Source organism: Salmo salar, chromosome ssa17 (genome assembly GCF_905237065.1).
Source record: "Salmo salar chromosome ssa17, Ssal_v3.1, whole genome shotgun sequence".
NCBI classification, from domain to species: Eukaryota; Metazoa; Chordata; class Actinopteri; order Salmoniformes; family Salmonidae; genus Salmo; species Salmo salar.
Window position 1 is genome coordinate 81,809,822 of NC_059458.1, and position 27,994 is coordinate 81,837,815.

Below are 27,994 nucleotides of genomic sequence, written 5' to 3' on the forward strand. Positions count from 1 at the left end.
GCCATCTCTATTGGCCAGAATAGAGGAGAGGAGACATCTCTATTGGTTAGAATATAGGAGAGGAGACAGGGAGACATCTCTATTGGTTAGAATAGAGGAGAGGAGACAGGGGGCATCTCTATTGGCCAGAATAGAGGAGAGGGGACAGGGAGACATCTCTATTGGTTAGAATAGAGGAGAGGAGACATCTCTATTGGTTAGAATAGAGGAGAGGAGACATCTCTATTGGTTAGAATAGAGGAGAGGAGACATCTCTATTGGTTAGAATAGAGGAGAGGAGACATCTCTATTGGTTAGAATAGAGGAGAGGAGACATTGGTCAGAATACCTTGTAGCCGTTGGTTTAAAAGTTGTGTTGGCGGTGGTGTGTGTTGTAGGCAACTGACGTCATTCTAAATTAGCGTCTGAATGATAAAGTTGACCCTGGATGGAAGTAGCTGCTTCAGAACAGAGAATTCAGTACTTTATTTGACAGTTTCCAATGGTATTTACCTGGTAATTACTAGGACATTTTGCAGTAACACAGAATTCAACACAATTACTTTCTGAAATAAATGTAATAGCTACCTACACAGTCAAGTATGAAATATAAGTACTATTTTACTTTGGGACTCATCCTGTCCTCCTGTGTGCCAACAGTGTGACATGATCAATGTATAGTTTAATGAGTAATCAATAACCTGTTATACTGCATTACATTCTACTGAGAACAAAATGATCCTATTCAGGTCTGTTCCAGTTCAATCTCTTTTCACATAGTGCAAGAACTGTCACAAGGCAAAGTTAATCAAATGACTCTTACCTACTGTAATTCTGTATCAATAAATATGCTCTTATACAGTCCTTGTAAAAGAGATTATATAGAACAATCTCAACATTTCATAGAAAAACAATACAAAGTGGATGAATTATTACAGTTTCCATACATCATGAAGAGAAGCATTGACACACACGTAATCGGACACTGGCTGGCCTGCCAGAGGAACTACAGTATGATGAGATCTTCTTCCTCACTCACACCTCCGGTAGAAGTTGAAATGGTAGTCTGTGAACAGCGCCCCCACGAAGCCACGGTCGGTACTGCAGTCTGCCTGGCCCTGGATGGAGACAGACCAAGATTGTCTATTACATTGGCAAGTGACGGCTCTAACAGTGGAAATACTGTACAAGTCCTCAAAGATGGAAGGCAAGCGTGAGGAGGCGAGATTAGGTGGAACCATTCTAGCCAATGACAGGGTAGATAGGCGTGTGCACAACAGGCCTTAGAGATAGATAGAGGACTCATCTTTGTATCTGTGCCATTTTAGCTTCTGTGACAGCATGGGCAGCATCTCCATTTTAAAGTAGTCAATTTTCTTCTTCTTCGTTGTGGGATTGCTTCCATCTCATAGGAATCCCCACCCAGTTGACTACTTTAAAATGGTGGAAGCCCTCAATGGCAATACCCATGCTAAAATGGGTTTTAGCCATGTTGAGTTCTCCATCTATCCCTATGACAACAGTCACAAATCCGATACCGTCGTTTTCTTTTTTTTCCCAAAGTTGCCGAAATGCCAGGTGCTTTCACTTATGTCCGTTTAACAACCTAACCATAACGAAACTTCTATTCAATCAAACAAGCCTCACGTAGCAAAATATGAATTACATTTTTTGTTGACCAAATTCAACACTATCTCATTGACCTTCATACAAAAATTTCTCACTTTGTGGGCAGATTTTGAGCAGAGTAAAACCTCTCGCTTCACCTCTTCCTCTCTGAGATGAAGAATTACAGTTTGTTTTGGTCGGAAACAAATCCTCAATCAACCACACATACATACATTTGACTGTATGACATCGTAAGCATAGGACATCTGGCATAGACTGCTAAACCATGACAATGACAGGGTGTAGTCAGTCTGTTACAACATTAAATAACATCTCTGGGTGGCCTACAGTGACAGGGTGTAGTCAGTCTGTTACAACATTAAATAACATCTCTGGGTGGCCTACAGTGACAGGGTGTAGTCAGTCTGTTACAACATTAAATAACATCTCTGGGTGGCCTACAGTGACAGGGTGTAGTCAGTCTGTTACAACATTAAATAACATCTCTGGGTGGCCTACAGTGACAGGGTGTAGTCAGTGTGTTACAACATTAAATAACATCTCTGGGTGACCTACAGTGACAGGGTGTAGTCAGTCTGTTACAACATTAAATAACATCTCTGGGTGACCTACGGTGACAGGGGGTGTAGTCAGTGTGTTACAACATTAAATAACATCTCTGGGTGGCCTACAGTGACAGGGTGTAGTCAGTCTGTTACAACATTAAATAACATCTCTGGGTGGCCTACAGTGACAGGGTGTAGTCAGTGTGTTACAACATTAAATAACATCTCTGGGTGGCCTACAGTGACAGGGTGTAGTCAGTGTGTTACAACATTAAATAACATCTCTGGGTGACCTACAGTGACAGGGTGTAGTCAGTCTGTTACAACATTAAATAACATCTCTGGGTGACCTACAGTGACAGGGTGTAGTCAGTGTGTTACAACATTAAATAACATCTCTGGGTGACCTACAGTGACAGGGTGTAGTCAGTCTGTTACAACATTAAATAACATCTCTGGGTGGCCTACAGTGACAGGGTGTAGTCAGTCTGTTACAACATTAAATAACATCTCTGGGTGACCTACAGTGACAGGGGTGTAGTCAGTGTGTTACAACATTAAATAACATCTCTGGGTGGCCCTACAGTGACAGGGGTGTAGTCAGTCTGTTACAACATTAAATAACATCTCTGGGTGGCCTACAGTGACAGGGGTGTAGTCAGTCTGTTACAACATTAAATAACATCTCTGGGTGGCCTACAGTGACAGGGTGTAGTCAGTCTGTTACAACATTAAATAACATCTCTGGGTGGCCTACAGTGACAGGGTGTAGTCAGTCTGTTACAACATTAAATAACATCTCTGGGTGGCCTACAGTGACAGGGTGTAGTCAGTCTGTTACAACATTAAATAACATCTCTGGGTGGCCTACAGTGACAGGGGTGTAGTCAGTCTGTTACAACATTAAATAACATCTCTGGGTGGCCTACAGTGACAGGGGTGTAGTCAGTCTGTTACAACATTAAATAACATCTCTGGGTGGCCTACAGTGACAGGGGTGTAGTCAGTCTGTTACAACATTAAATAACATCTCTGGGTGGCCTACAGTGACAGGGTGTAGTCAGTCTGTTACAACATTAAATAACATCTCTGGGTGGCCTACAGTGACAGGGGTGTAGTCAGTCTGTTACAACATTAAATAACATCTCTGGGTGGCCTACAGTGACAGGGTGTAGTCAGTCTGTTACAACATTAAATAACATCTCTGGGTGGCCTACAGTGACAGGGTGTAGTCAGTCTGTTACAACATTAAATAACATCTCTGGGTGGCCTACAGTGACAGGGGTGTAGTCAGTCTGTTACAACATTAAATAACATCTCTGGGTGGCCTACAGTGACAGGGTGTAGTCAGTCTGTTACAACATTAAATAACATCTCTGGGTGGCCTACAGTGACAGGGTGTAGTCAGTCTGTTACAACATTAAATAACATCTCTGGGTGGCCTACAGTGACAGGGTGTAGTCAGCATTACGGTGAGACGAGAGCATTACGGTGAGACGAGAGCATTACGGTGAGACGAGAGCATTACGGTGAGACGAGAGCATTACGGGGAGACGAGAGCATTACGGGGAGACGAGAGCATTACGGTGAGACGAGAGCATTACGGTGAGACGAGAGCATTGGTGAGGGAGCAGAGGGCTTTACGGACCAGGATTCGGTGAGACCGGGAGCAGTGTGTGGGGCATGGGGCATTGCGGTGGGGCGAGAGCATTACCGTGGGTGGGGCGGAGCATTAGGGGAGGGCATTACGGTGAGGCGAGGCATTACGGTGAGGCGGGGGCGTTGCGGTGAGGCGAGGGCATTGCGTTGAGGCGAGAGCATTGCAGTGAGGCCAGAGCATTGCGGTGAGGCGAGGCATTACGGAGGGCGAGGCGTGCGGGGAAGGCAAAAGAGGCATTGCGGGAGGCGAGGGCATTGCGGGGGCGAGCATTGCGGTGGAGCGAGGCATTCACGATGAGGCGGGGAGGCGACTGCGGTGAGGCGGGAGCATTGCGATGGGGCGAGAGCACGGTGAGACGAGAGCATTACGGGAGACGAGAGCATTACGGGAGACGAGAGCATTACGGTGAGACGAGAGCATTACGGTGAGACGAGAGCATTACGATGAGACGAGAGCATTACGGGGAGACGAGAGCATTACGGTGAGACGAGAGCATTGTGGTGAGATGAGAGCATTACGGTGAGACGGGAGCATTACAGTGAGACGAGAGCATTACGGTGAGACGAGAGCATTACGGTGAGACGAGAGCATTACGGTGAGACGAGAGCATTACGGTGAGACGAGAGCATTACGGTGAGACGAGAGCATTGTGGTGGGTTGAGTAAAGGGAGGGGGTGGTTATAACATACTAATGTTTAACAACTCTGTTAGATTGTGGTTATCAGATCAGGTCGTTTTTCCCCCCACAACATACAACACCTAGTAGTTGTGAGGCTACTGGGACAGTGTCGTTTGACATTGATATTTTAGGAAAGGACACATTGAGAATCTTCTAGTTCTTACAGCCACTGCTGAGCGGAAGTGGTAGGAGCTGCTGTAGAATCGAGACACTGGCAGAGGCCATTCATGGACGTAGCCCTGGAGAGAACAAGAGAGAAACACTTTCAACCTTTATACTCTCTTTCTTTCTTTCTTACTTTCTTTGTTCACTTTTTATCATACAAAGAGCAAAGAGTTTGCAATTATCATACAGAGAGCAACCACAGTATAGTGTCGTCTGTGGATGCTATACCTGTGTATTTATGAAATTGTCATCTTCGTTGGTTTGATCATGGTCCATCAAGGCAGAGCATTTAAATGTCTCATCATGATGACACAGGTGGACAACCAGCAGCTCTGTCGTACTGTGTCAGAGGAGAGGAGACACCTAGTGGTTATTTACTGTACTTACAACAAACCCACGGTGCAAGTACCAGGTGTTCTGTGACCATTTGTAATTAGTGTGAACAACAATGAGAGAATGTGCCTTATGCAGCTCTGTCTTAGAGGCCTTCATCTCCTCATACAGAACAGGAACTCCTGCCAGACTGGGTCCAATGTCTGACTCAGACAAAGCTTCAACGCTCGATTCAATCCGTAGCGCTGAAGATCTGCGGTATAGTGTGATTGACATTTAAAGGTCATTTCCCATTGAGACGACATACGCAGCAACTACATGACTGCAGTCTCCGCAAATGCCCGGAAACATTGCCTTTAAATTCCAAATCGCATCATACTGCACTAAGGATTAAACGGAGCCCTTTGACTCGCAAGCTCCCGCAGTCCCCCGTGCATGGACTCAATGTCTGGGAGGATTCAGACCATCATCAGCCCCTGAGGTAAAATAAACTCTGAGAAACTCTCCCCTGCTCCTTCCAGAGTCCACAGTCAATGCCAATCTGTCACCACTGCAGTGGAAAGACAAGTCCTATTGAATTATTGAAGTGGAAAACAAAGTGTAGACAAGAGGAAGCATGTCCTGGTTACTCACTTCATCTGGACAGTGACACGCATGTTGGTAGGGACGAACTTGCTGATGGGGATTTGGAAGGAGTAGTTTCCTGACCTGAATGGAACCAGATCAAATGGAGATGGAGTAGACCATCAGTTTGGCAGTCTGATTCTAAATGTGTAAATGAGTTGAAACTGACTGAATACGTACCCACACCTTCCCCTCTCACAGTACCGAGAGTCAATCATCTGCTCGTTTTCTTTGATGAAAAAAGACCTTATCGTTGTGTTTGTCCCTGAAAATAGAACAACAATCTGATGTCAGACTCTAAAGTATTGTGAAATAAACTCAGAAAATAACAGATTTGGATGAGCATAAAATGTGTCTTCAAACGTATGTGGTAGAATTTGACTTACAATCTCCGGCACCTTTGATTTCTTCATTGAATTTGTCTTTCCCTTTATCTGAGAAGGCAGAGTTGGAACCACAAAAGGTGGGATTACTGCATGTCACAAGCAGCACAATGCCAACACTTTATAGAGCATCAGAACTACGTCTCACTCAAGGTCAGCAACATGTAGGTTTTACGCCAAGATAAGCTAGCATGAAGAAAGAGATACAGTGGAGATCGCTGTTGGTAAATGAAGACAGGGAGTAGCCAGCTCACCTGCTAGAGAGGGCCCGATATTGGGAGATACAGTGGAGGAGAGGAGGGCAGGAGAGATGGTGCTGGTATTATCCATGGAGGCTGTAGTGGGACAGCAGAACACTTCTTCACAGTAGATCAGGCTACAGAAGTCCACATCAGGAGTCCACGGGACAGGGGTGGTTGTTGGGTTTACTAACAAACAAACAAAACAAACAAGGGTCAATTTCCACATAAATGACTACTCATGACAGACAGCAACACTTTTACCACCTCTTTGTACAATAGAATTGAATGAGACATCACAACGTTCCGATGATGCGACATCACAACGTTCCGATGATGAGACATCACAACGTTCCGATGATGCGACATCACAACGTTCCGATGATGAGACATCACAACGTTCCGATGATGACATCACAACGTTCGATGATGAGACATCACAACGTTACTATGATGAGACATCACAACGCTCCGGTGATGAGACATCACAACGTTCCGATGATGAGACATCACAACGTTCCGATGATGAGACATCACAACGTTCCGATGATGACATCACAACGTTCCGATGATGAGACATCACAACGTTCCGATGATGAGACATCACAACGTTCCGATGATGACATCACAACGTTACTATGATGGACATCACAACGTTACTATGATGAGACATCACAACGTTCCGATGATGAGACATCACAACGTTCCGATGATGAGACATCACAACGTTACTATGATGAGACATCACAACGTTCCGATGATGACATCACAACGTTACTATGATGAGACATCACAACGTTCCGATGATGAGACATCACAACGTTCCGATGATGAGACATCACAACGTTCCGATGATGAGACATCACAACGTTCCGATGATGAGACATCACAACGTTCCGATGATGAGACATCACAACGTTCCGATGATGAGACATCACAACGTTCCGATGATGAGACATCACAACGTTCCGATGATGAGACATCACAACGTTCCGATGATGACATCACAACGTTACTATGATGAGACATCACAACGTTCCGATGAGACATCACAACGTTCCGATGATGAGACATCACAACGTTACTATGATGAGACATCACAACGTTACTATGATGACATCACAACGTTCCGATGATGAGACATCACAACGTTCCGATGATGAGACATCACAACGTTCCGATGATGAGACATCACAACGTTCCGATGATGAGACATCACAACGTTCCGATGATGAGACATCACAACGTTCCGATGATGAGACATCACAACGTTCCGATGATGAGACATCACAACGTTCCGATGATGAGACATCACAACGTTCCGATGATGAGACATCACAACGTTCCGATGATGAGACATCACAACGTTCCGATGATGAGACATCACAACGTTCCGATGATGAGACATCACAACGTTCCGATGATGAGACATCACAACGTTCCGATGATGACATCACAACGTTCCGATGATGAGACATCACAACGTTACTATGATGAGACATCACAACGTTACTATGATGAGACATCACAACGTTCCGATGATGAGACATCACAACGTTCCTATGATGAGACATCACAACGTTCCGATGATGAGACATCACAACGTTCCGATGATGAGACATCACAACGTTCCGATGATGAGACATCACAACGTTCCTATGATGAGACATCACAACGTTCCGATGATGAGACATCACAACGTTCCGATGATGACATCACAACGTTCCGATGATGAGACATCACAACGTTACTATGATGAGACATCACAACGTTACTATGATGAGACATCACAACGTTACTATGATGAGACATCACAACGTTACTATGATGACATCACAATGTTACTATGATGACATCACAACGTTACTATGATGAGACATCACAACGTTACTATGATGAGACATCACAACGTTCCGATGATGAGACATCACAACGTTCCGATGATGAGACATCACAACGTTACTATGATGAGACATCACAACGTTCCGATGATGAGACATCACAACGTTCCGATGATGACATCAGAATGTTCCGATGATGAGACATCACAACGTTCCGATGATGAGACATCACAACGTTCCGATGATGAGACATCACAACGTTCCTATGATGAGACATCACAACGTTCCTATGATGAGACATCACAACGTTCCGATGATGAGACATCACAACGTTCCGATGATGCGACATCACAACGTTACTATGATGAAAGTAAAACTATATAAATAGCATTTAGGGGTTGTTTACCTAAGGTAGACCCGACTGTTGTGCGGTAGAGAGGATGTTTACCTAAGGTAGGCCCGACTGTTGTGCGGTAGAGAGGATGTTTACCTAAGGTAGGCCTGACTGTTGTGCGGTAGAGAGGATGTTTACCTAAGGTAGGCCTGACTGTTGTGGTGTAGAGAGGATGTTTACCTAAGGTAGGCCTGACTGTTGTGGTGTAGAGAGGATGTTTACCTAAGGTAGGCCTGACTGTTGTGGTGGAGAGAGGATGTTTACCTAAGGTAGGCCTGACTGTTGTGGTGTAGAGAGGCAGTTTACCTAAGGTAGGCCTGACTGTTGTGGTGGAGAGAGGATGTTTACCTAAGGTAGGCCTGACTGTTGTGGTGGAGAGAGGATGTTTACCTAAGGTAGGCCTGACTGTTGTGGTGGAGAGAGGATGTTTACCTAAGGTAGGCCTGACTGTTGTGGTGGAGAGAGGATGTTTACCTAAGGTAGGCCTGACTGTTGTGGTGGAGAGAGGATGTTTACCTAAGGTAGGCCTGACTGTTGTGGTGGAGAGAGGATGTTTACCTAAGGTAGGCCTGACTGTTGTGGTGGAGAGAGGATGTTTACCTAAGGTAGGCCTGACTGTTGTGGTGGAGAGAGGATGTTTACCTAAGGTAGGCCTGACTGTTGTGGTGGAGAGAGGATGTTTACCTAAGGTAGGCCTGACTGTTGTGGTGGAGAGAGGATGTTTACCTAAGGTAGGCCTGACTGTTGTGGTGGAGAGAGGATGTTTACCTAAGGTAGGCCTGACTGTTGTGGTGGAGAGAGGATGTTTACCTAAGGTAGGCCTGACTGTTGTGGTGTAGAGAGGATGTTTACCTAAGGTAGGCCTGACTGTTGTGGTGTAGAGAGGATGTTTACCTAAGGTAGGCCTGACTGTTGTGGTGGAGAGAGGATGTTTACCTAAGGTAGGCCTGACTGTTGTGGTGGAGAGAGGATGTTTACCTAAGGTAGGCCTGACTGTTGTGGTGTAGAGAGGATGTTTACCTAAGGTAGGCCTGACTGTTGTGGTGGAGAGAGGATGTTTACCTAAGGTAGGCCTGACTGTTGTGGTGGAGAGAGGATGTTTACCTAAGGTAGGCCTGACTGTTGTGGTGGAGAGAGGATGTTTACCTAAGGTAGGCCTGACTGTTGTGGTGGAGAGAGGATGCACAGTGGTCTCGTTGCTGCAAATAAAAAAACATGATATGACCTTTGAAATGAATTCCACATTCAGTTCTGGATAGCGTTGTCACAGATGATAATAAAGTTTAAGTCTCAGTAGTATTCTTGGCACCGTAGACTTGGCAAATAAAGGCTGGCGGCACCTGTAGTTTGTGAAGCCAGTTCAGTGGTGTGTCTTACGTGCTTCCAGGAAACAGCATGCCGGTGTCGTCTCTCAGAGTCAGCATGTAGAGAGCTGTGATGGCAATAGAACTGTGGAAGAGACAGGGACGTCATAACACTTCATAACTCATACATAACACAATCATAAGAAAAAACAACAACGTCAGGCCCAGACCTGGGGATTTACAATGCAGGTACATCAACAACAAAAAACTTCAAGTGTCGATTTATGAAAAGGAATAGTAAACTTCTATATTCTAAACTCTCCAATGCTTTTATACAGTCACGTCCCACCCTATCTGATCTGTCAGTCAACTTTTCTCACATTTTCATTTCTCTGATACAGTTATCAGAACAGATAAAGCTTTACGCATTCAATATTATATTATATTCAGGTAGAGGTAACTGCCAAAATAATGGAAACACTTGAGTAAATCAGGGATACAAAGTATATTGAAAGCAGTCGCTTCCACACAGGTGTGGTTCCTGAGTTAATTAAGCAATTAACATCCCGGCATGCTTAAAGGTTATTATTTATATTATCACGATTAAGGGTTATTATTTATATTATCACGCTTAAGGGTTATTATTTATATTATATTACCACGCTTAAGGGTTATTAAGCGTTATTAAGGGTTAAAGGTTATTATTTATATTATATTATCACGCTTAGGGGTTATTATTTATATTATCACGATTAAGGGTTATTATTTATATTATCACGCTTAAGGGTTATTATTTATATTATATTACCACGCTTAAGGGTTATTAAGCGTTATTAAGGGTTAAAGGTTATTATTTATATTGTATTATAACGCTTAAGGGTTATTATTTATATTATATTATCATGCTTAAGGGTTATTATTTATGTTATATTATCATGCTTAAAGGTTATTATTTATATTATTATATGCTTAATATCATGCTAAGGTTATTATTTATGTTATATTATCATGCTTAAGGGTTATTATTTATGTTATATTATCATGCTTAAAGGTTATTATTTATATTATATTATCATGCTTATTGGTTATTATTTATGTTATATTATCACGCTTAAGGGTTATTATTTATATTATATTATCATGCTTAAGGGTTATTATTTATGTTATATTATCATGCTTATTGGTTATTATTTATATTATATTATCATGCTTAAGGGTTATTATTTATATTATATTATCATGCTTAAGGGTTATTATTTATGTTATATTATCATGCTTAAGGGTTATTATTTATATTATCATGCTTGAGGGTTATTATTTTAACATGTTTCAGGGTTATTATTTATTTTATATTATCATGCTTAAGGGTTATTATTTATATTATCATGCTTAAGGGTTATTATTTATATTATATCATCACGGTTAAAGGTTATTATTTATATTATCACACTTACGGGTTATTATTTATATTATCATGCTTAAGGGTTATTGTTTATATTATATTATCATCCTTAAGAGTTTTTATTTATATTATCATGCTTGAGGGTTATTGTTTATATTATCATGCTTAAGGGTTATTGTTTATATTATCATCCTTAAGAGTTTTTATTTATATTATCATGCTTAAGGGTTATTGTTTATATTATATTATCATCCTTAAGAGTTTTTATTTATATTATCATGCTTAAGGCCATTACTTAGGTTACCATGGCTATGCCCCCGTTTATGACAATGCCCCCGTCCACAGGGGTCGAGTGGTCACAGAATGGTTTGATGAGCATGAAAACGATGTAAACCATATGCCATGGCCGTCTCAGTCACCAGATCTCAACCCAATTGAACATTTATGGTAGATTCTGAAGCAGCGCCTGAGACCACCATCAACAAAACACCAAATGATGAAATGTCTCGTGGCAGAATGGTGTCACATCCCTCCAGTAGAGTTCCAGACACTTGTAGAATCTATGCCAAGGTGCATTGAAGCTGTTCTGGCTGGTGGTGACCCAACGCCCTAGTAAGACACTATGTTTCCTTTATTTTGGCAGTTACCTGTATATTGCAGTGCTTCAATATCTAAATGTATTTTCTAACAAAGCAGTCATACTTTTTGTTTCACTATGAAACTAACATGAACATCTCCTCCTCAGTTGTAACAGGAAGTCTTACCAGAAAGCTATTGTTGCTACCAGAATGATCATGCTGACTTGGACAAACTTGTGTTTTAAGCAGCGGTGGAACTTTGCCTACAAGAGAATAAATATAAATGGTATTAGTTTGATTCAGACTTGCTGTACACTTATTCAAGTATACAGTCTTTCTGCAGTTCTACCTCACCTTGACAGATCTGAGAGGTGTTGGCTTCTGTGGTGGTGGAACACTGTTGTGTCTGTTCATCTTCCTGTGTAACACAACACATGTATGTATATTATCAACACAACACGTTAAATAATGACAGTTGAAACACAAAACGTTAAATAATGACAGTTGAAACACAAAACGTTAAATAATGACAGTTGAAACACAAAACGTTAAATAATGACAGTTGAAACACAAAACGTTAAATAATGACAGTTGAAACACAAAACGTTAAATAATGACAGTTGAAACACAAAACGTTAAATAATGACAGTTGAAACACAAAACGTTAAATAATGACAGTTGAAACACAAAACGTTAAATAATGACAGTTGAAACACAACACGTTAAATAATGACAGTTGAAACACAAAACGTTAAATAATGACAGTTGAAACACAAAACGTTAAATAATGACAGTTGAAACACAAAACGTTAAATAATGACAGTTGAAACACAAAACGTTAAATAATGACAGTTGAAACACAAAACGTTAAATAATGACAGTTGAAACACAAAACGTTAAATAATGACAGTTGAAACACAAAACGTTAAATAATGACAGTTGAAAATGTATTAGGAAACCAAAGAACGTTGAGCATTCCCTATCCAGTCCATTAAAAGTACAAACTCAGTCCTCCCATAAGGCGAGATTCCTAAACTACAATAAAGTGGAGATATTTGACAGTACAGGAGGCATAAAGCAGAAGCTGTAGGGCTGTTATGGTTGAGCTGAGAAAGTGTTGATGGTCCCCATGAGAGTGACCCTGGTCATAAAGACAGACACACAACACATCCAGAACTCAACCATCCTCAGTACTACCCCTCTGTCTCATACACACCAGGCTGTATCACAACCGGCCCTGATTGGGAGTTCCATAGGGCGGCGCACAATTGGCCCAGCGTCGTCCGGGTTTGGCCGGTGTATGCTGTCATTGTAAATAAAAATGTGTTCTTAACTGACTTGCCTAGTTAAATAAAGGTTAAATAAAATTTAAAAATTGTTTAAACTCAGCAGGGATCTGAAAACAGAGTCCCTGACTAAACTGATTGACTGAATGTAATAAAGAAATGTTTTTATGTTGGGTGAAAATCTCTGTGTCTCCAAATTATTTTGAAAACTGAAAGAGAATTTGTAGGCAATAGGGCATAGAGAATAGCACCATCTGGTGGCACTGTGGCATTACCGTTTAGTGCTGCTGTTAGCAGGGTTGCTGCTTTTAGCAGGGTTGCTGCTGTTAGCAGCGTTGCTGCTGGATCGCAGGCTGCCCATGTTCTTGAGCTTGGCTAACCGTGTGTTCCACACCTCCAGCTCCTGAATCCTGTTCTCCAGGTTGTCAGTCAGCTTACACAGCTGCTTCACAGCCCCTACATTCTCCATGAAGATCTGCTCCTATGGGGACAAATAGAATAGAAATGGTAAATTACATTGTTCTTCAAAGTATATATATATATATCTTTTTTTAATTGAACCTTTATTTAACTAGACAAGTCAGTTAAGAACACATTCTTATTTACAATGATGGCCTACCCGGGAACAGTGGGTTAACTGCCTTGTTCAGGGGCACAAAGACAGATTTTTACTTTGTCAGCTCGGGGATTCGATCCTGCAACCTTTGGGTTACTGGCCCAACGCTCTAACCACTAAACCTGCCGCCCCAAAGTGGGACCATAACAGTGGGACCATAACTCTGACAGATCTCTTGGCAATCCTCATACTGATTATCACACGGATCATATGTTGTCAGGCCTTAAATCTGGTGGGAAAGGACACTTACTTTGTCCACCATGAGGAAGTTGTGGATCTTCTCTCCGTCGCTGCAGGTGATGTCCCCCACCTCTTTGACAGCAGTAGGCAGCAGCTCCTTCACCTCCTGGGCTATGATGCCTGTTTCATGTATGTGATCGATCCCCATCTCTGAGGCGAACTCAGGCTTGTAGTCATACTCCACGATCCTCATCTGCGATATTCTCTTCAACTGTTCTGTTGAATCCACCTACCCAGTTGAAACATTGTCCCGTCAGGTAAGATATCATTCCTTGGACCACTGTGAAGGCATTTCTATGTTCCTTCCTGTTATTTCACACCAAAACCATTATTTTGATAGGTATTATATAAGAGCATGCATGTGCTGCTTCCTACCTCTTGTATGTTGTGTTTGGCGCGGCGGTCGGAGGGGTGCATAACCTGCCCCATGATCTTAGCGTTGCCACAGACCACCAGGGCTTCATCGGGGGTGTCGGTGTTGATGCCCACCCTCCCCTGGCACACCACCGCGTCCGGAGCCTGTCCTCGTTGCCACAACACCTCACTGTCGTTCTCAAACTGGCCCGGGTTCGACGCCTGTAGTGGAGGAACACAGAACAGTTTAGAGTTTTGGTTACGGTTGGTTCCATTTAGATCACGGTGCATTCTAGAACTAATTGTTCAATGGAAACATGGTAGGAACCATATTTTATTACATTTTTATGTATTCTTTATTTAATCTTAATTTTAGCAAGGAGTCCCATGCTTTAGTACTTAGTCCTATACTTTAGTACGCTTTAGTACTCAGTCCTATACTTTAGTATGCTTTAGTCCTTAGTCCTATACTTTAGTATGCTTTAGTACTTAATACTTTAGTCCCATGCTTTAGTATGCTTTAGTACAGGGTTCCCCAACTGGTGGCCTGCGTGCCAAGTTTGGCTCCGGGTGATCTCATTTGGCCCCCAAGTATTCTGAGCAAAAAAACATCTGCTCAACAGTTGATGATCCCTGCTTTAGTACTTCTGGTTCAGTACTTACCCTGACTATGATCCTCTCTGACATGTATGCTATCAGCAGGTAACTCTCTTCCCTCACTGTGGCATACAGACCCACCACCATCAGGAAGTACCTGGTCATAACACAAGGACACATGGAGCGACATGTTGAAACTTCTCTTTCAATTATGATATTAGTATGTAAAGTGATGTTTTTTAGAGGGTCTGAGTAATACCATGGCAATACCATGGCAATAACATGGCAATAACATGGCAATAACATGGCAATAACATGGCAATACCATGGCAATAACATGGCAATAACATGGCAATAACATGGCAATAACATGGCAATACCATGGCAATAACATGGCAATAACATGGCAATAACATGGCAATACCATGGCAATAACATGGCAATAACATGAATACCATGGCAATACCGTGGCAATAACATGGCAATAACATGGCAATAACATGGCAATACCATGGCAATAACATGGCAATAACATGGCAATAACATGGCAATACCATGGCAATAACATGGCAATAACATGGCAATAACATGGCAATAACATGGCAATAACATGGCAATAACATGGCAATAACATGGCAATAACCAACCTCTGGTCAGGGTTGGGTTTTCCCTTCTTCCTCATGTTGTTGGCAGTGGTGTCACTGAAGTGCAGTCTTCCCAGAGTAACTCTAGTGATCCTGTCCCCTGGTAGACTCACTCTGAGGGATGAGATGTTATTCCCAAATTTAGGCCCGAGATTCAATCCAAATCGCCCCTTGTTTGGTTATGCACCATATACCATTTAAAGGCAATGTTCCTGTGTTGGCTGAGACGGCGTTTACAGTAAACGGTGCATATGACGGCTCAACGGGAAATGACCTTTAAAATGTCAAAAGTGCTAGTACGTGGAGCTACCGCTGATGGGAGGAATCTCAGCCATAGTTATCACGTTTCTGCAACCACAGCCATGTTTTGTGGAGATCGCCTTTCTAATCACAATTGTGTCATTGTTCAGATTTGAATTACAGATTACACTCACAACATTGAACACAGCAGTCTACAGTAAATAGTATAATGAAATGGAGGACAGGACACTCACTTGACTGGCAGGAATGGTTTCTTGCTGCGATCAGGCTGTGACTGTTCTATGGTGACTTTGTGAGTCTGTGCCTCAAGCTGCAGAGACACAATAAATGGTCAAAGTATTGCTAACTAGCAGGGTTGGGGAGTAACAGGTGACATTTAGAAAGTAACCTACACAACCCTGCTAACTTACATACTAACAAAAAACTAGTGCTTTTAATGCCTCATCTGAAGTAGTCTGCCGAGGTCAAACGCTGATGTTCCAGGTAAGTTCGTGTTGCATATTTGGATGGAGTTAAACTAACCTTCACACCAAACACCTTGACCTGGAAGCTGTCTATTGGCGCAGGGCCGTTGGGTGTTTTGACGTACAGGGGGTCTCCGGCCATCCCTACGTGAACTGTGACCTGAAAGTGGTTCTTTTTCTGACACACAAAGGACTCGTCAGCTGTGGAGTAGTTGAAACCTTTATCAGTGTCCACATGGTAACCGGGGGAAGGGCTGTGGAGAGACAATAGAGCGAGCTACACTGAGTGACAAAACATTAAGAACACCTGCTCTTTCCATTACATACTGTATACTGACCAGGTGAATCCAGGTGAAAGAAGCTATGATCCCTTATTGATGTCAATCAGTGTAGATGAAGGGGAGGAGACAGGTTAAAGAAGGATTTTAAGCCTTGAGACAGTTGAGACATGGATGGTGTATGTGTCAGAGGGTGAATGGGCAAGACAAAAGAGCCTTTGAACAGGTTAGCCCTTAGCTGTGGTATATTGGCAATATACCACAAACCTATGAGATGCCTTTTTGCTATTATAAACTGGTTACCAACGTAATTAGAATAGTAAAAATACATGTTTCATCATACTCGTGGTATACTGTCTGATATACCACAGCTTTCAGCCAATCAGCATTCAGGGCTTAAACCACCCAGTTTATAATTATGAACGACCAAGTACGATAAGAATAACATACAGTAGGAGTCAATTGTGTCCATTTCAGTCAATAATTTAACCAAATGGGTTTTGTTTACAATGACTCATGACTAAACCATTTTACTGCTGGCTAGGAAATGACAAAGATATTGCTGATGAGTTATGACACGGTCAGACATAGAAAGTGAAAAATATTTGTTCCCTCTGCGCTTAACTTTAACAAAAATCAGTCCCTTAAAAGAATGTAGCGTTAGTTGAATAGCCTTTGAGTTAGAGACTAAAGACAGGCAGCTTAAGGCATGAGCCTTGGTGAAGAGTGAGGGAACGTAAGGCAGAAGGCCACTCACAGGATGTCATAGTTACTGTTGTAGAGCGTGGTCCACAGGCCAGGCTGGTAGCGATCCCAGCTGAGGAGCTGATAGGCTCCCATCCCAGAGCTGCTCCCTATGGCCCCGTCACTGTCATAGGACGGGACGTCACCGCCTGCACTCTCAGAACCCGCTGCTATAGGAACAGCCACTAAATGGTTCTGTACCTCAAGGGGTTCTGTTCGTCTTCTCTTCTTACAGTCAGGTAATATAAGCCTGTGGAGGAAGAGGAAGAGGAGGAAGAGGAGAGGATAAGAAGGCACTGTTAAAACATTCATATCCCGTTGAAGTAAAACATATTTTGACTGTCATTCTCAAACTGATATGTACTGTACGGTAGTTTAGTAGTTTATGTACCCATATGTACTGTACGGTAGTTTAGTAGTTTATGTACCCATATGTACTGTACGGTAGTTTAGTAGTGTATGTACCCATATCACTGTACGGTAGTTTAGTAGTTTATGTACCCATATGTACTGTACTGTAGTTTAGTAGTTTATGTACTGTACGGTAGTTTAGTAGTTTATGTACCCATATGTACTGTATGGTAGTTTAGTAGTTTATGTACCCATATGTACTGTACGGTAGTTTAGTAGTTTATGTACTGTACGGTAGTTTAGTAGTTTATGTACCCATATGTACTGTACTGTAGTTTAGTAGTTTATGTACCCATATGTACTGTAGTTTAGTAGTTTATGTACCCATATGTACTGTAGTTTAGTAGTTTATGTACCCATATGTACTGTAGTTTAGTAGTTTATGTACCCATATGTACTGTACGGTAGTTTATGTACCCATATGTACTGTACGGTAGTTTAGTAGTTTATGTACCCATATGTACTGTACGGTAGTTTAGTAGTTTATGTACTGTACGGTAGTTTAGTGGTAGTTCTCACCCTGTGTGTTGACCAGCTGTGGGAGGCAGGTATGAATATCCTGGTTCTGAAGGGCATCCAGGCACAGGTAGTAGACAGGATGAGGGCAGTCCTAGGCCTGGGGCTAGGTGTGCGGCTTGGCCTGGAGGTAGTTCTGGGACCGGGGGTGCGTTGGCCCTGGGGTAGCTGTCTGCCAGGCCCTGGCGTGGAGGAGGCTGATGCTGCTGGAGAGCCTTGTGGTGGACGGGCGCTGTGGGGGCAGTGTTAGCCTGTATATAGCTCTCCCCTGGGCTCAGGTAGTGGGGGTGGTGGACGGGCGCTGTGGGGGCAGTGTTAGCCTGTATATAGCCCTCCCCTGGGCTCAGGTAGTGGGGGTGGTGGGGCAGTGAGCCTGGAGATGTGCCTGCCTTGGTGTAAGAGTTAGTCAGCCCCTGGTGGTATGGCAGTCCTGGGTGTGGTGGGGGTTGTGGTGCCTGCTCTTTATATCGACACGATGAGGCTGGAGGACGTGTCACTGGCTGGAAGACTTCCTGGGAGCCGTAGCTTACGTCTAGATTAGGAACGGGGCAAAGGCAGTCATATCATTAATTTTAATCGGAGCATTTTATTATTATGATATGGTTGTACTGTTTGTAACACTTGGCATTAAAAGAGATTCCTATCAACCATTGTTGATAAGGTATTGCCAATAAAGGAAGAGGTTTCATTATGACAGTGGCTCACCTGGTATTTGCGGAGGTGAGCACGGTTCTGAACCAGAATCTGGTGGTGACTCTGGTAACATGCTAGGAAGACAAAGTCACAGTCAGGCATGGCCCTCCAAAGTCACAGTCAGGCATGGCCCTCCAAAGTCACAGTCAGGCATGGCCCTCCAAAGTCACAGTCAGGCATGGCCCTCCAAAGTCACAGTCAGGCATGGCCCTCCAAAGTCACAGTCAGGCATGGCCCTCCAAAGACAAGGTTTCTAGAACTAGCCTTTCTCTCTGCTTACCTTACTTGTCATTGTCTTGACTAGCTAACAACAAAGCCTACAGCTGTAGCTGTTGGTGCCATGGTGGAGAGCTGCCCAGCTGCAGCAGGTACAGTATAGGGCAGGAACAAAAGCCAGCAGACCCAGTAGGGCTCTACGAGGAGGGTTGGCCACCTCAGCTCAAGGATTGTGCCGTTGTGTTGTAAACACTTATGTGTGTCCTCCATTCCATTTAATACAGCTGCTGTGTTTACGGGTGGTAGATGGACTAAGAATATGGATGCTTACAAGGTATTAGATTGTACTGGAAACAGATTTACCCTCAGGTACAATAAAGTAAACATGGATGCTTACAATGTTGGGTCCATGTCGTTGCTGAGGTACTGTTCCAGTATGCTGGTGTCCACCACCGCACTCTCCAGGACCCCACTCATATCCTGGCATCCTGGAAATGCACATACTTTTCATTACAATTCACAAGCGTCTCATTCTGGTTCACAGTCTCTCTCTAAATCTTGCTCCCTCTCTCTATCTTGCTCCCTCTCCCGCTCTCTCTAAATCTTGCTCCCTCTCTAAATCCTGCTCCCTCTCTCTCTCTTGCTCCCTCTAAATCTTGCTCCCGCTCTCTCTAAATCTTGCTCCCGCTCTCTCTAAATCTTGCTCCCGCTCTCTCTAAATCTTGCTCCCTCTCTAAATCGTTCTCTAAATCTTTCTCTCTAAATCTTGCTCCCTCTCTCTCGCTCGCTCGCTCCCGCTCTCTCTAAATCTTGCTCCCGCTCTCTCTAAATCTTGCTCCCGCTCTCTCTAAATCTTGCTCCCGCTCTCTCTCTTTCTGTCCAAATCTCTCTAAATCTTGCTCCCTCTAAATCCTGCTCCCTCTCTCTCCAAATCTTGCTCCCTCTCTCGCTCTAGATCTTGCTCTCTCTCTCCCCCCTCTCTCTCTCGCTCTAGATCTTGCTCCCTCTCTCTCTCTCTCTCTCGCTCTAGATCTTGCTCTCTCTCTCTCCCCTACAGAACATGAATCTGCCAAGGTTATAGGTCACCAGGTGAAACTAACCCATCGTTAATATCAGTATGTAACCATTACAGCGTATCAGAGTGTGGTCCATCACCTCCAGGCTCGCTGTAGTCTGCCCTATACATGGCTCCCTGTACTGTAGGAGACATTAGTAATCACTGTTATCAGCCAGGACACAGCTCATAGAGGCTCCCTGTTCTGTAGGAGACAGTAGTAATCACTGTTATCAGCCAGGACACAGCTCATAGAGGCTCCCTGTACTGTAGGAGACATTAGTAATCACTGTTATCAGCCAGGACACAGCTCATAGAGGCTCCCTGTACTGTAGGAGACAGTAGTAATCACTGTTATCAGCCAGGACACAGCTCATAGAGGCTCCCTGTACTGTAGGAGACATTAGTAATCACTGTTATCAGCCAGGACACAGCTCATAGAGGCTCCCTGTTCTGTAGGAGACAGTAGTAATCACTGTTATCAGCCAGGACACAGCAGTAATAGAAAATAGGAAGGTCGCAAGAAGAAATGACTGCTCAGTGTGTGATGTGGTTGATCTCCCAGTCCTGCTGTGTATCTACTGTGTGTACACTCCCCTACATATTACATTTAGGCACAAGTATAGTATCTGGTCCCATATACTACTTTAATACACCAGAAGTGAATTTGTCCAAATACTTATGACACCTTCAAATCAAATCAATTGTTATTAGTCACATGCTCCATATTCAACAGGTAGACCTTACAGTGAAATGCTTACTTACTTACGAGCCCCTAACCAACAGTGCAGTTTTAAAAAATACTGGGGGCGGGGTACTAGACACATCAAGTGCATTTATTTCTAAAACGGTAAAACAGGAATGTATGAAAATATCCTCAAATAAAACAAAAGGTGACATTCTGTACTGTTGCTTCATAAAAAACATTTTAACTCAATTCCAAAATGCTGGAGTATAGAGCCAAATGAAATGTTTTAGCTTCAATGTCCAAATACATCAGCAGGGGAGTCTATGTCTACGGTGAGCTCACCTCAGAGCCATATACAGCCTGTATATACATGTACACACACAGTACTGGCTGGGTTCTGCTTCCAACACATCAGTGTAGTGACTAGGACAGGACACATATTATGGACAAGACCTGGATCAAATACATACCTAGCATGTACCCGAGTTAAATGCAAGGCGACATTTTCCAAACACTAAGGCAGCAAACGAAGACCTGAACTTTTCTAGGTTCTTTAAAGAATGTCCTACTAGCTTGTCCCTGAGAGCGATGTGTTTGGCCTTGATCTAATTACTGTGTGACTCTGATTGTGGGACAGGTGGCCTTGAGCTGCCCACGACGTCAGAGCTCTGCTGCACCTGTGTAGATACGGGGCTGGGAAGTGTCTCTGGTCTGCTAACTCTATGACCGTATTTTAATTGTCATAAGCACCTTATCGGTCCTCGTATGCTGTCCATTTTTAGCCTACAAAATGTGAAATAACTGGCTCCTTTGAACTTTAACTCCAGATATGGAATGTGTGAGTAGGGAAGAGGACCAAGCTTTCGTGGAACTATCAACACAGAACTGGGATCTTTTATTTCAGCTCATGAAACATGGGACCAACACTTTACATGTTGCGTTTATATTTGTTTTCAGTATACATCGTCAGTCACAGGCTTCATGAGGAAATGTGTTGATGATGATGTACCCACAATAACAATTCGGACATACCCCCAACCAAAAACCCTGGATGAACGGAGATATCCGTACTGCAGCATTCAATGTCAGCAGAACGGATCCCGATGACTCTGTGGCGTGCGGCGTGTACACAGCTAGTAGGTACGAGCTCCGCAAATCTTTTAGGAACACAAAAAGACAACACAGTCTCAAACTTGAATTGATGTTCCACAACTCAGATTCACAACACATGTGACAAGGACTACAGACTATGACAGACTACAAAGGCAAATCCAGCTGTGTGGTGCCCACCGAAGCTCCCAGCCGAGCTTAACACATTCTATTCTCGCTTCCAGGAAGACTCTCGCTGCTCCAGACATCCAGGAAGTCGCTCGCTGCTCCAGACATCCAGGAAGTCTCTCGCTGCTCCAGACATCCAGGAAGTCTCTCGCTGCTCCAGACATCCAGGAAGTCTCTCGCTGCTCCAGACATCCAGGAAGTCTCTCGCTGCTCCAGACATTCAGGAAGTCTCTCGCTGCTCCAGACATCCAGGAAGTCTCTCGCTGCTCCAGACATCCAGGAAGTCTCTCGCTGCTCCAGACATCCAGGAAGACTCTCGCTGCTCCAGACATCCAGGAAGACTCTCGCTGCTCCAGACATCCAGGAAGACTCTCGCTGCTCCAGACATCCAGGAAGTCTCCCGCTGCGCCAGACATCCAGGAAGACTCCCGCTGCGCCAGACAACCAGGAAGTCTCCCGCTGCTCCAGACAACCAGGAAGTCTCCCGCTGCTCCAGACATCCAGGAAGTCTCCCGCTGCTCCAAACATCCAGGAAGTCTCCCGCTGCTCCAGACATCCAGGAAGTCTCTCGCTGCTCCAGACATCCTGGAAGTCTCTCGCTGCTCCAGACATCCAGGAAGTCTCTCGCTGCTCCAGACATCCAGGAAGTCTCTCGCTGCTCCAGACATCCAGGAAGTCTCTCGCTGCTCCAGACATCCAGGAAGTCTCTCGCTGCTCCAGACATCCAGGAAGTCTCTCGCTGCTCCAGACATCCAGGAAGTCTCTCGCTGCTCCAGACATCCAGGAAGACTCTCGCTGCTCCAGACAACCAAGAAGTCTCTCGCTGCTCCAGACAACCAGGAAGTCTCTCGCTGCTCCACACTGACTCAACACAGGGCCCCCCAGGGGTGTGTCATCAGTCCTCTGCTGTACTTCCTGTTCACCCACCGACTGTGTGGCTTTGCACCACACCAACTCCATCATTAAGTTCTGACGACACCGCGGTTGTAGGCCTGATAACCAACAATGACGAGTCAGCCGATAGGGAGGAGGTAAGTGAACTGCCATTGTGTTGTCAGGACAACAACCTCTCCATCAATGTCAGCAACAACAACAACAAAAAAGAGTTGATTGTTGACTTCAGGAAGCAGAGGAGGGAACATGCCCCGATCCACATCAGCAGGACTGCGGTAGAGAGAGTCACAAGTTTTAAGGTCCTCGGCATCCACATCACAGAGGACTTATCATGGACAAACAACGCTACCACTCTTGTCATGAGGGTACAACAGCATCTCTACTTCCTAAGGCGGCTGAAGAAATTCGGCATGCCAACCCGGGTCCTCTCCAAATACAACCGCTGCACCATCGAGAGCATCCTGACTGATTGCATCACGGCCAAGTATGGGAATTGCTCCGTTCGCGACTGCAAGGCCCTCCAGACCGCGCTCCCACCCAACCAGGACATCTACTCGAAACGGTGTCTGAGGAAGGCACACAGCATCATCAAGGACCCCACACAACCCCCAGTCACGAGCTGTTCTCTCCCTTACCGTCGGGCAGACTGTATCGGAGCATGAGGTCTGATAGAAACTGTCTCTGAGCCTGTTGTTATCTACAAGCCATCAGACTGCTGAACACTTGAACTGGACTGAACACCCGCTCTGATTCTCCTCACCTTAGCACTCACCCACCCACCCACACCCACACACTTTAGTGGAGGCTGCTGAGGGGAGGACGGCTCATAATAATGTCTGGAACGGAGTAAATGGAATGTTATCAAACACATGGAAACCATGTGTTTGATGTGTTTGATACTGTTCCACTGATTCCGCTCCAGCCATTACCACGAGCCTGTCCTCCCTAATTAAGGTGCCACCAACCTCCTGTGATATACAGTCACGCTATACACACACATCACAACTGCTGCTACCAGACTGTTATTATACTGCTCAGTTTATACACTGCCCCATCCCCCCTTCTCCAATACACGTGGAAATATTGTTCTATAAATTGTGCCTTCCTTTATTACACTTAAGCTAAAAAAAAATGATTCTATTCTACTGAGACATTTATTTTCAAATTCTTATTTTATATTATTTCTTATTGTTGTTGCATTGTTCTAGAAGGAACCTACCAGTAAGCATTTCATTGGACGATGTATACCATGCATATCCCGTACATACGACTAATAAAAAACTTGAAACTTGACAGTGGACTGATCTAGCCAAACGACTATCTATTTCTCAATTGAAACCGCCTCACAACATTACCTATTAACTAATCTAACTGTAGTAACTTTGGGAAGATGAATAACTGTTTAAATATATTTTCAACCTGACGGGTGATCATTACACCTGACGGGTGATCATTACACCTGACGGGTGATCATTACACCTGACGGGTGATCATTACACCTGACGGGTGATTATTACACCTGACGGGTGATCATGATCTTTACACCTGACGGGTGATCATTACACCTGACGGGTGATCATTACACCTGACGGGTGATCATTACACCTGACGGGTGATCTTTACACCTGACGGGGGATCTTTACACCTGACGGGGGATCATTAAACCTAATGGGTGATCATTACACCTAATGGGTGATCATTACACCTAATGGGTGATCATTAAACCTAATGGGTGATCATTACACCTAATGGGTGATCATTAAAGACAGTTCTGAAAGGTTAGAGACATTGAATCAGAGCCTCTCTCCCCCCACCCCCCTCTCTCTCTCTCTCTCTGTCCCCCAGAACCCCCTCGCTCTCTCCCCCACCCCCTCGCCACCCACCACCCTCACCCTCTCTCCTCCCAACCCACCCCCCCTCCCCCCTCCCCCCACCCTCCAGCCATTACAAATGAGCCCATCCTCCTAAAGTTCCTCCCACCAGCTTCCTCTGACTCGCACAACACTCTCTCTCACACACACACACACACACACACACACACACACACACACACTAGGGAGCTGTTTGGGACACAACTATAGAATGTCTTACCATCAAAGAACTGCTGCAACGCCTCATTCTCTCCCAGAACATCAATGGGCACTCGGAGTCCTCCAGGGGGCTCCATGGTGATCAGCTGCCTGAAATACACAACTGTTATTCGGGGAGAAACAGTAGGCAAGGCCTATGCTTGAGCACTGTGTAGGCCCAAGCATGTTCATGAGGAGGTAAACACACAGACTGTACAAAATGGAAGAAACCCCTTCACCAATTCCAACCTATTATTTTCCAGGCTTGCATGGTAGGCTTTGAATGTAACTCCAGACTCTCAGAAAATTGGAGGCTCTGTTATTTCTGTCTGGAGAACATACTGGCCGAGCTAAAACCATTTCTGTCAGGAAAACTTACTGCCCTAGGCCAAACTATTTCTGTCAGGAAAACATAGCAGCCTAACAAACTATTTCTGTCAGGAAAACATAGCAGCCTAACAAACTATTTCTGTCAGGAAAACTTACTGCCCTAGGCCAAACTATATCTGTCAGGAAAACATAGCAGCCTAACAAACTATTTCTGTCAGGAAAACATAGCAGCCTAACAAACTATTTCTGTCAGGAAAACTTACTGCCCTAGGCCAAACTATTTCTGTCAGGAAAACATAGCAGCCTAACAAACTATTTCTGTCAGGAAAACATAGTAGCCTAACAAACTATTTCTATCAGGAAAACATAGCAGCCTAACAAACTATTTCTGTCAGGAAAACATAGCAGCCTAACAAACTATTTCTGTCAGGAAAACTTACTGCCCTAGGCCAAACTATTTCTGTCAGAAAAACATAGCAGCCTAACAAACTATTTCTGTCAGGAAAACATAGCAGCCTAACAAACTATTTCTGTCAGGAAAACATAGTAGCCTAACAAACTATTTCTGTCAGGAAAACATAGCAGCCTAACAAACTATTTCTGTCAGGAAAACATAGCAGCCTAACAAACTATTTCTGTCAGGAAAACATAGCGGCCTAACAAACTATTTCTGTCAGGAAAACATAGCGGCCTAGGTAAAGTTATTTCTGTCAGGAAAACTTACTGCCCTAGGCCAAACTATTTCTGTCAGGAAAACTTACTGCCCTTGGCCAAACTATTTCTGTCAGGAAAACATAGCAGCCTAACAAACTATTTCTGTCAGGAAAACATAGCGGCCTAACTGAAAGTCAACCTGCCATCGAGTAAACTAACAGGCCGTAACCCCCGGTAACAGTTTCATAAAGCTGCTCGTCACCTAACATCAACTAATGATGTGTAAACTGGAAAGACAACTTCTGTATTTGTTCACGGAGTAAGAAACGTTTAGACAGATCTGATTATTACGCAGACTTGTTTGTGCTTTCATAACAAGACCCCGTTTTCCTGCTATTCACTTTGTGTTGCTCTTCCAGGAAGGCCTTTCTCTATTGAGCAAATGGTCCATCCGTTTTCCGTTGGCCTAAGTGTTTTTCACTGGGAATCAGTTCAACTATAGTAGTCTCTATCTCTGCAAGCAGCCTACGCACTCAAGCTTTACTAATGAAAACCACCGATTCTTCACGCTTCATAACGTTCCTGACTGATGTTAAGGCGTTATATATGATGTAATAATAATTATTGCCTGCTTGCTGACAGGGGTTGTGCGTGTGTGTGTGTGTGTGTAATATACTGTACATTATAGCTAATCCATGATTAATCATTACTATTGTCTCTAGTCTCTCTCAGCTCATTTAGGGAATGTGTAATTGCTTTGGCTTTACACACGAGAGGCTTTCTGTAATAATGTACATGATGCATCCCAAATGACAACCTGTTCCCTTTGTAGTACACAGCTTTTGACCAGGGCCCATAGGGACTATTTTGGGAATAGTCTGCCATTTGGGACAATGATACAGTGACTAAACTGCTGTGAATAATGAGGCTATTTTCTTCTAGATAATGACTTTATAACATTGTCAGTTTTGTTCTATGAATTTATGACACACTAAAGTCAGCCTATACATTATGAGAAACGGTCAGCCTTATGATAATGAAGAAGGATGTTCAAAATGATTTGATAAAACAAATCTGTCAGTCCCAGATAAAGATATGGATGCTTATGGAACACTAAGAATTCAAGTGGCCTTTTACCAAGACAAAAAAAACACAGGAAATATACATCTTTTAGACTTACTAATACAGAGCTTTGATTAAATTATCCTGAACATAGCTAAGAGACAACAATCAAATGGGAGTGTTGTAAATACTAAAAATCATTAGCTTCCTTCTAACAGTCAGTAGAGAAGGGAAACCATTAGCTTCCTTCTAACAGTCAGTAGAGAAGGGAAACCATTAGCTTCCTCCTAACAGTCAGTAGAGAAGGGAAACCATTAGCTTCCTCCTAACAGTCAGTAGAGAAGGGAAACCATTAGCTTCCTTCTAACAGTCAGTAGAGAAGGGGAACCATTAGCTTCCTCCTAACAGTCAGTAGAGAAGGGAAACCATTAGCTTCCTTCTAACAGTCAGTAGAGAAGGGAAACCATTAGCTTCCTCCTAACAGTCAGTAGAGAAGGGAAACCATTAGCTTCCTCCTAACAGCCAGTAAAGAAGGTAAACGCTGAATGTGAACCTTACCTTTCCTCCAAAATGGAGTCCTGGCTGGTAGTTCCGTTAACAACCTTCTCTCCGACTTCAGTTTACGTCTCTCAAGTACAATCCATTTGGCAAACAATATCCATTAAATCCTCAGAGCCCAGTTACTCTGTGTTTGTTCACCCATCCAGGTAGTTTCGGTAGATTTAGGCCCTTCGGTTTTGACAATAATATTCCCAGAATTGTACATCCAAGATGTTTCTAAACTCTAAATAATGTATGTCACAGGTGTCTCTCCTGTGTACTTTGTTCTCTGGTCTGAAAGGTAAAAACCATTCACATACCCTGCGCAGGCGTTCTGTCTGTGTGTGCCA

The 27,994-nt window shown here is 43.7% G+C and overlaps 1 protein-coding gene across 4 annotated transcripts; it reads right to left on the reverse strand.

The window, feature by feature from the left end:
* Positions 1 to 450: 450 nt before the first annotated feature.
* On the reverse strand, positions 451 to 27,970 carry LOC106597140 (myelin regulatory factor-like protein). Of its 4 annotated transcripts, none has more exons than XM_045700236.1 (25): positions 27,663 to 27,970; positions 25,081 to 25,169; positions 19,473 to 19,563; positions 18,872 to 18,933; positions 18,493 to 18,698; positions 18,170 to 18,423; positions 17,253 to 17,489; positions 16,276 to 16,471; positions 15,987 to 16,063; positions 15,496 to 15,606; positions 14,915 to 15,005; positions 14,273 to 14,473; positions 13,908 to 14,126; positions 13,317 to 13,522; positions 12,110 to 12,173; positions 11,942 to 12,018; positions 9,849 to 9,920; positions 8,694 to 9,670; positions 6,252 to 6,425; positions 6,001 to 6,048; positions 5,795 to 5,879; positions 5,624 to 5,698; positions 4,886 to 4,997; positions 4,657 to 4,731; positions 451 to 1,097 (listed from the first exon to the last, which is right to left on the reverse strand). In XM_045700236.1, the coding sequence occupies exons 2-25, from the start codon at positions 25,154 to 25,156 to the stop codon at positions 1,011 to 1,013; spliced, it is 3,873 nt and encodes a 1,290-aa protein (XP_045556192.1). In that variant the 5' UTR covers positions 25,157 to 25,169; positions 27,663 to 27,970; the 3' UTR covers positions 451 to 1,010. The 4 variants fall into 4 exon arrangements, with proteins under 4 accessions (XP_045556192.1, XP_045556191.1, XP_045556193.1 ...); XM_045700235.1 differs by having other exon boundaries at positions 18,170 to 18,417; positions 18,487 to 18,698; XM_045700237.1 differs by having other exon boundaries at positions 9,618 to 9,670; positions 18,170 to 18,698.
* Positions 27,971 to 27,994: the final 24 nt, after the last annotated feature.

Excerpts from the sequence above, each read along its gene's own strand:
- LOC106597140 (XM_045700234.1), bottom strand. The coding sequence starts at position 25,156 with ATGGAGCCCCCTGGAGGACTCCGAGTGCCCATTGATGTTCTGGGAGAG. Across the intron at positions 18,934-19,472 it reads AACGACATGGACCCAACATT|CATGTTACCAGAGTCACCAC; the intron begins GTAAGCATCCAT and ends TTGTCTTCCTAG. Across the intron at positions 16,472-17,252 it reads AACAGTAACTATGACATCCT|CCCTTCCCCCGGTTACCATG; the intron begins GTGAGTGGCCTT and ends GTCTCTCCACAG.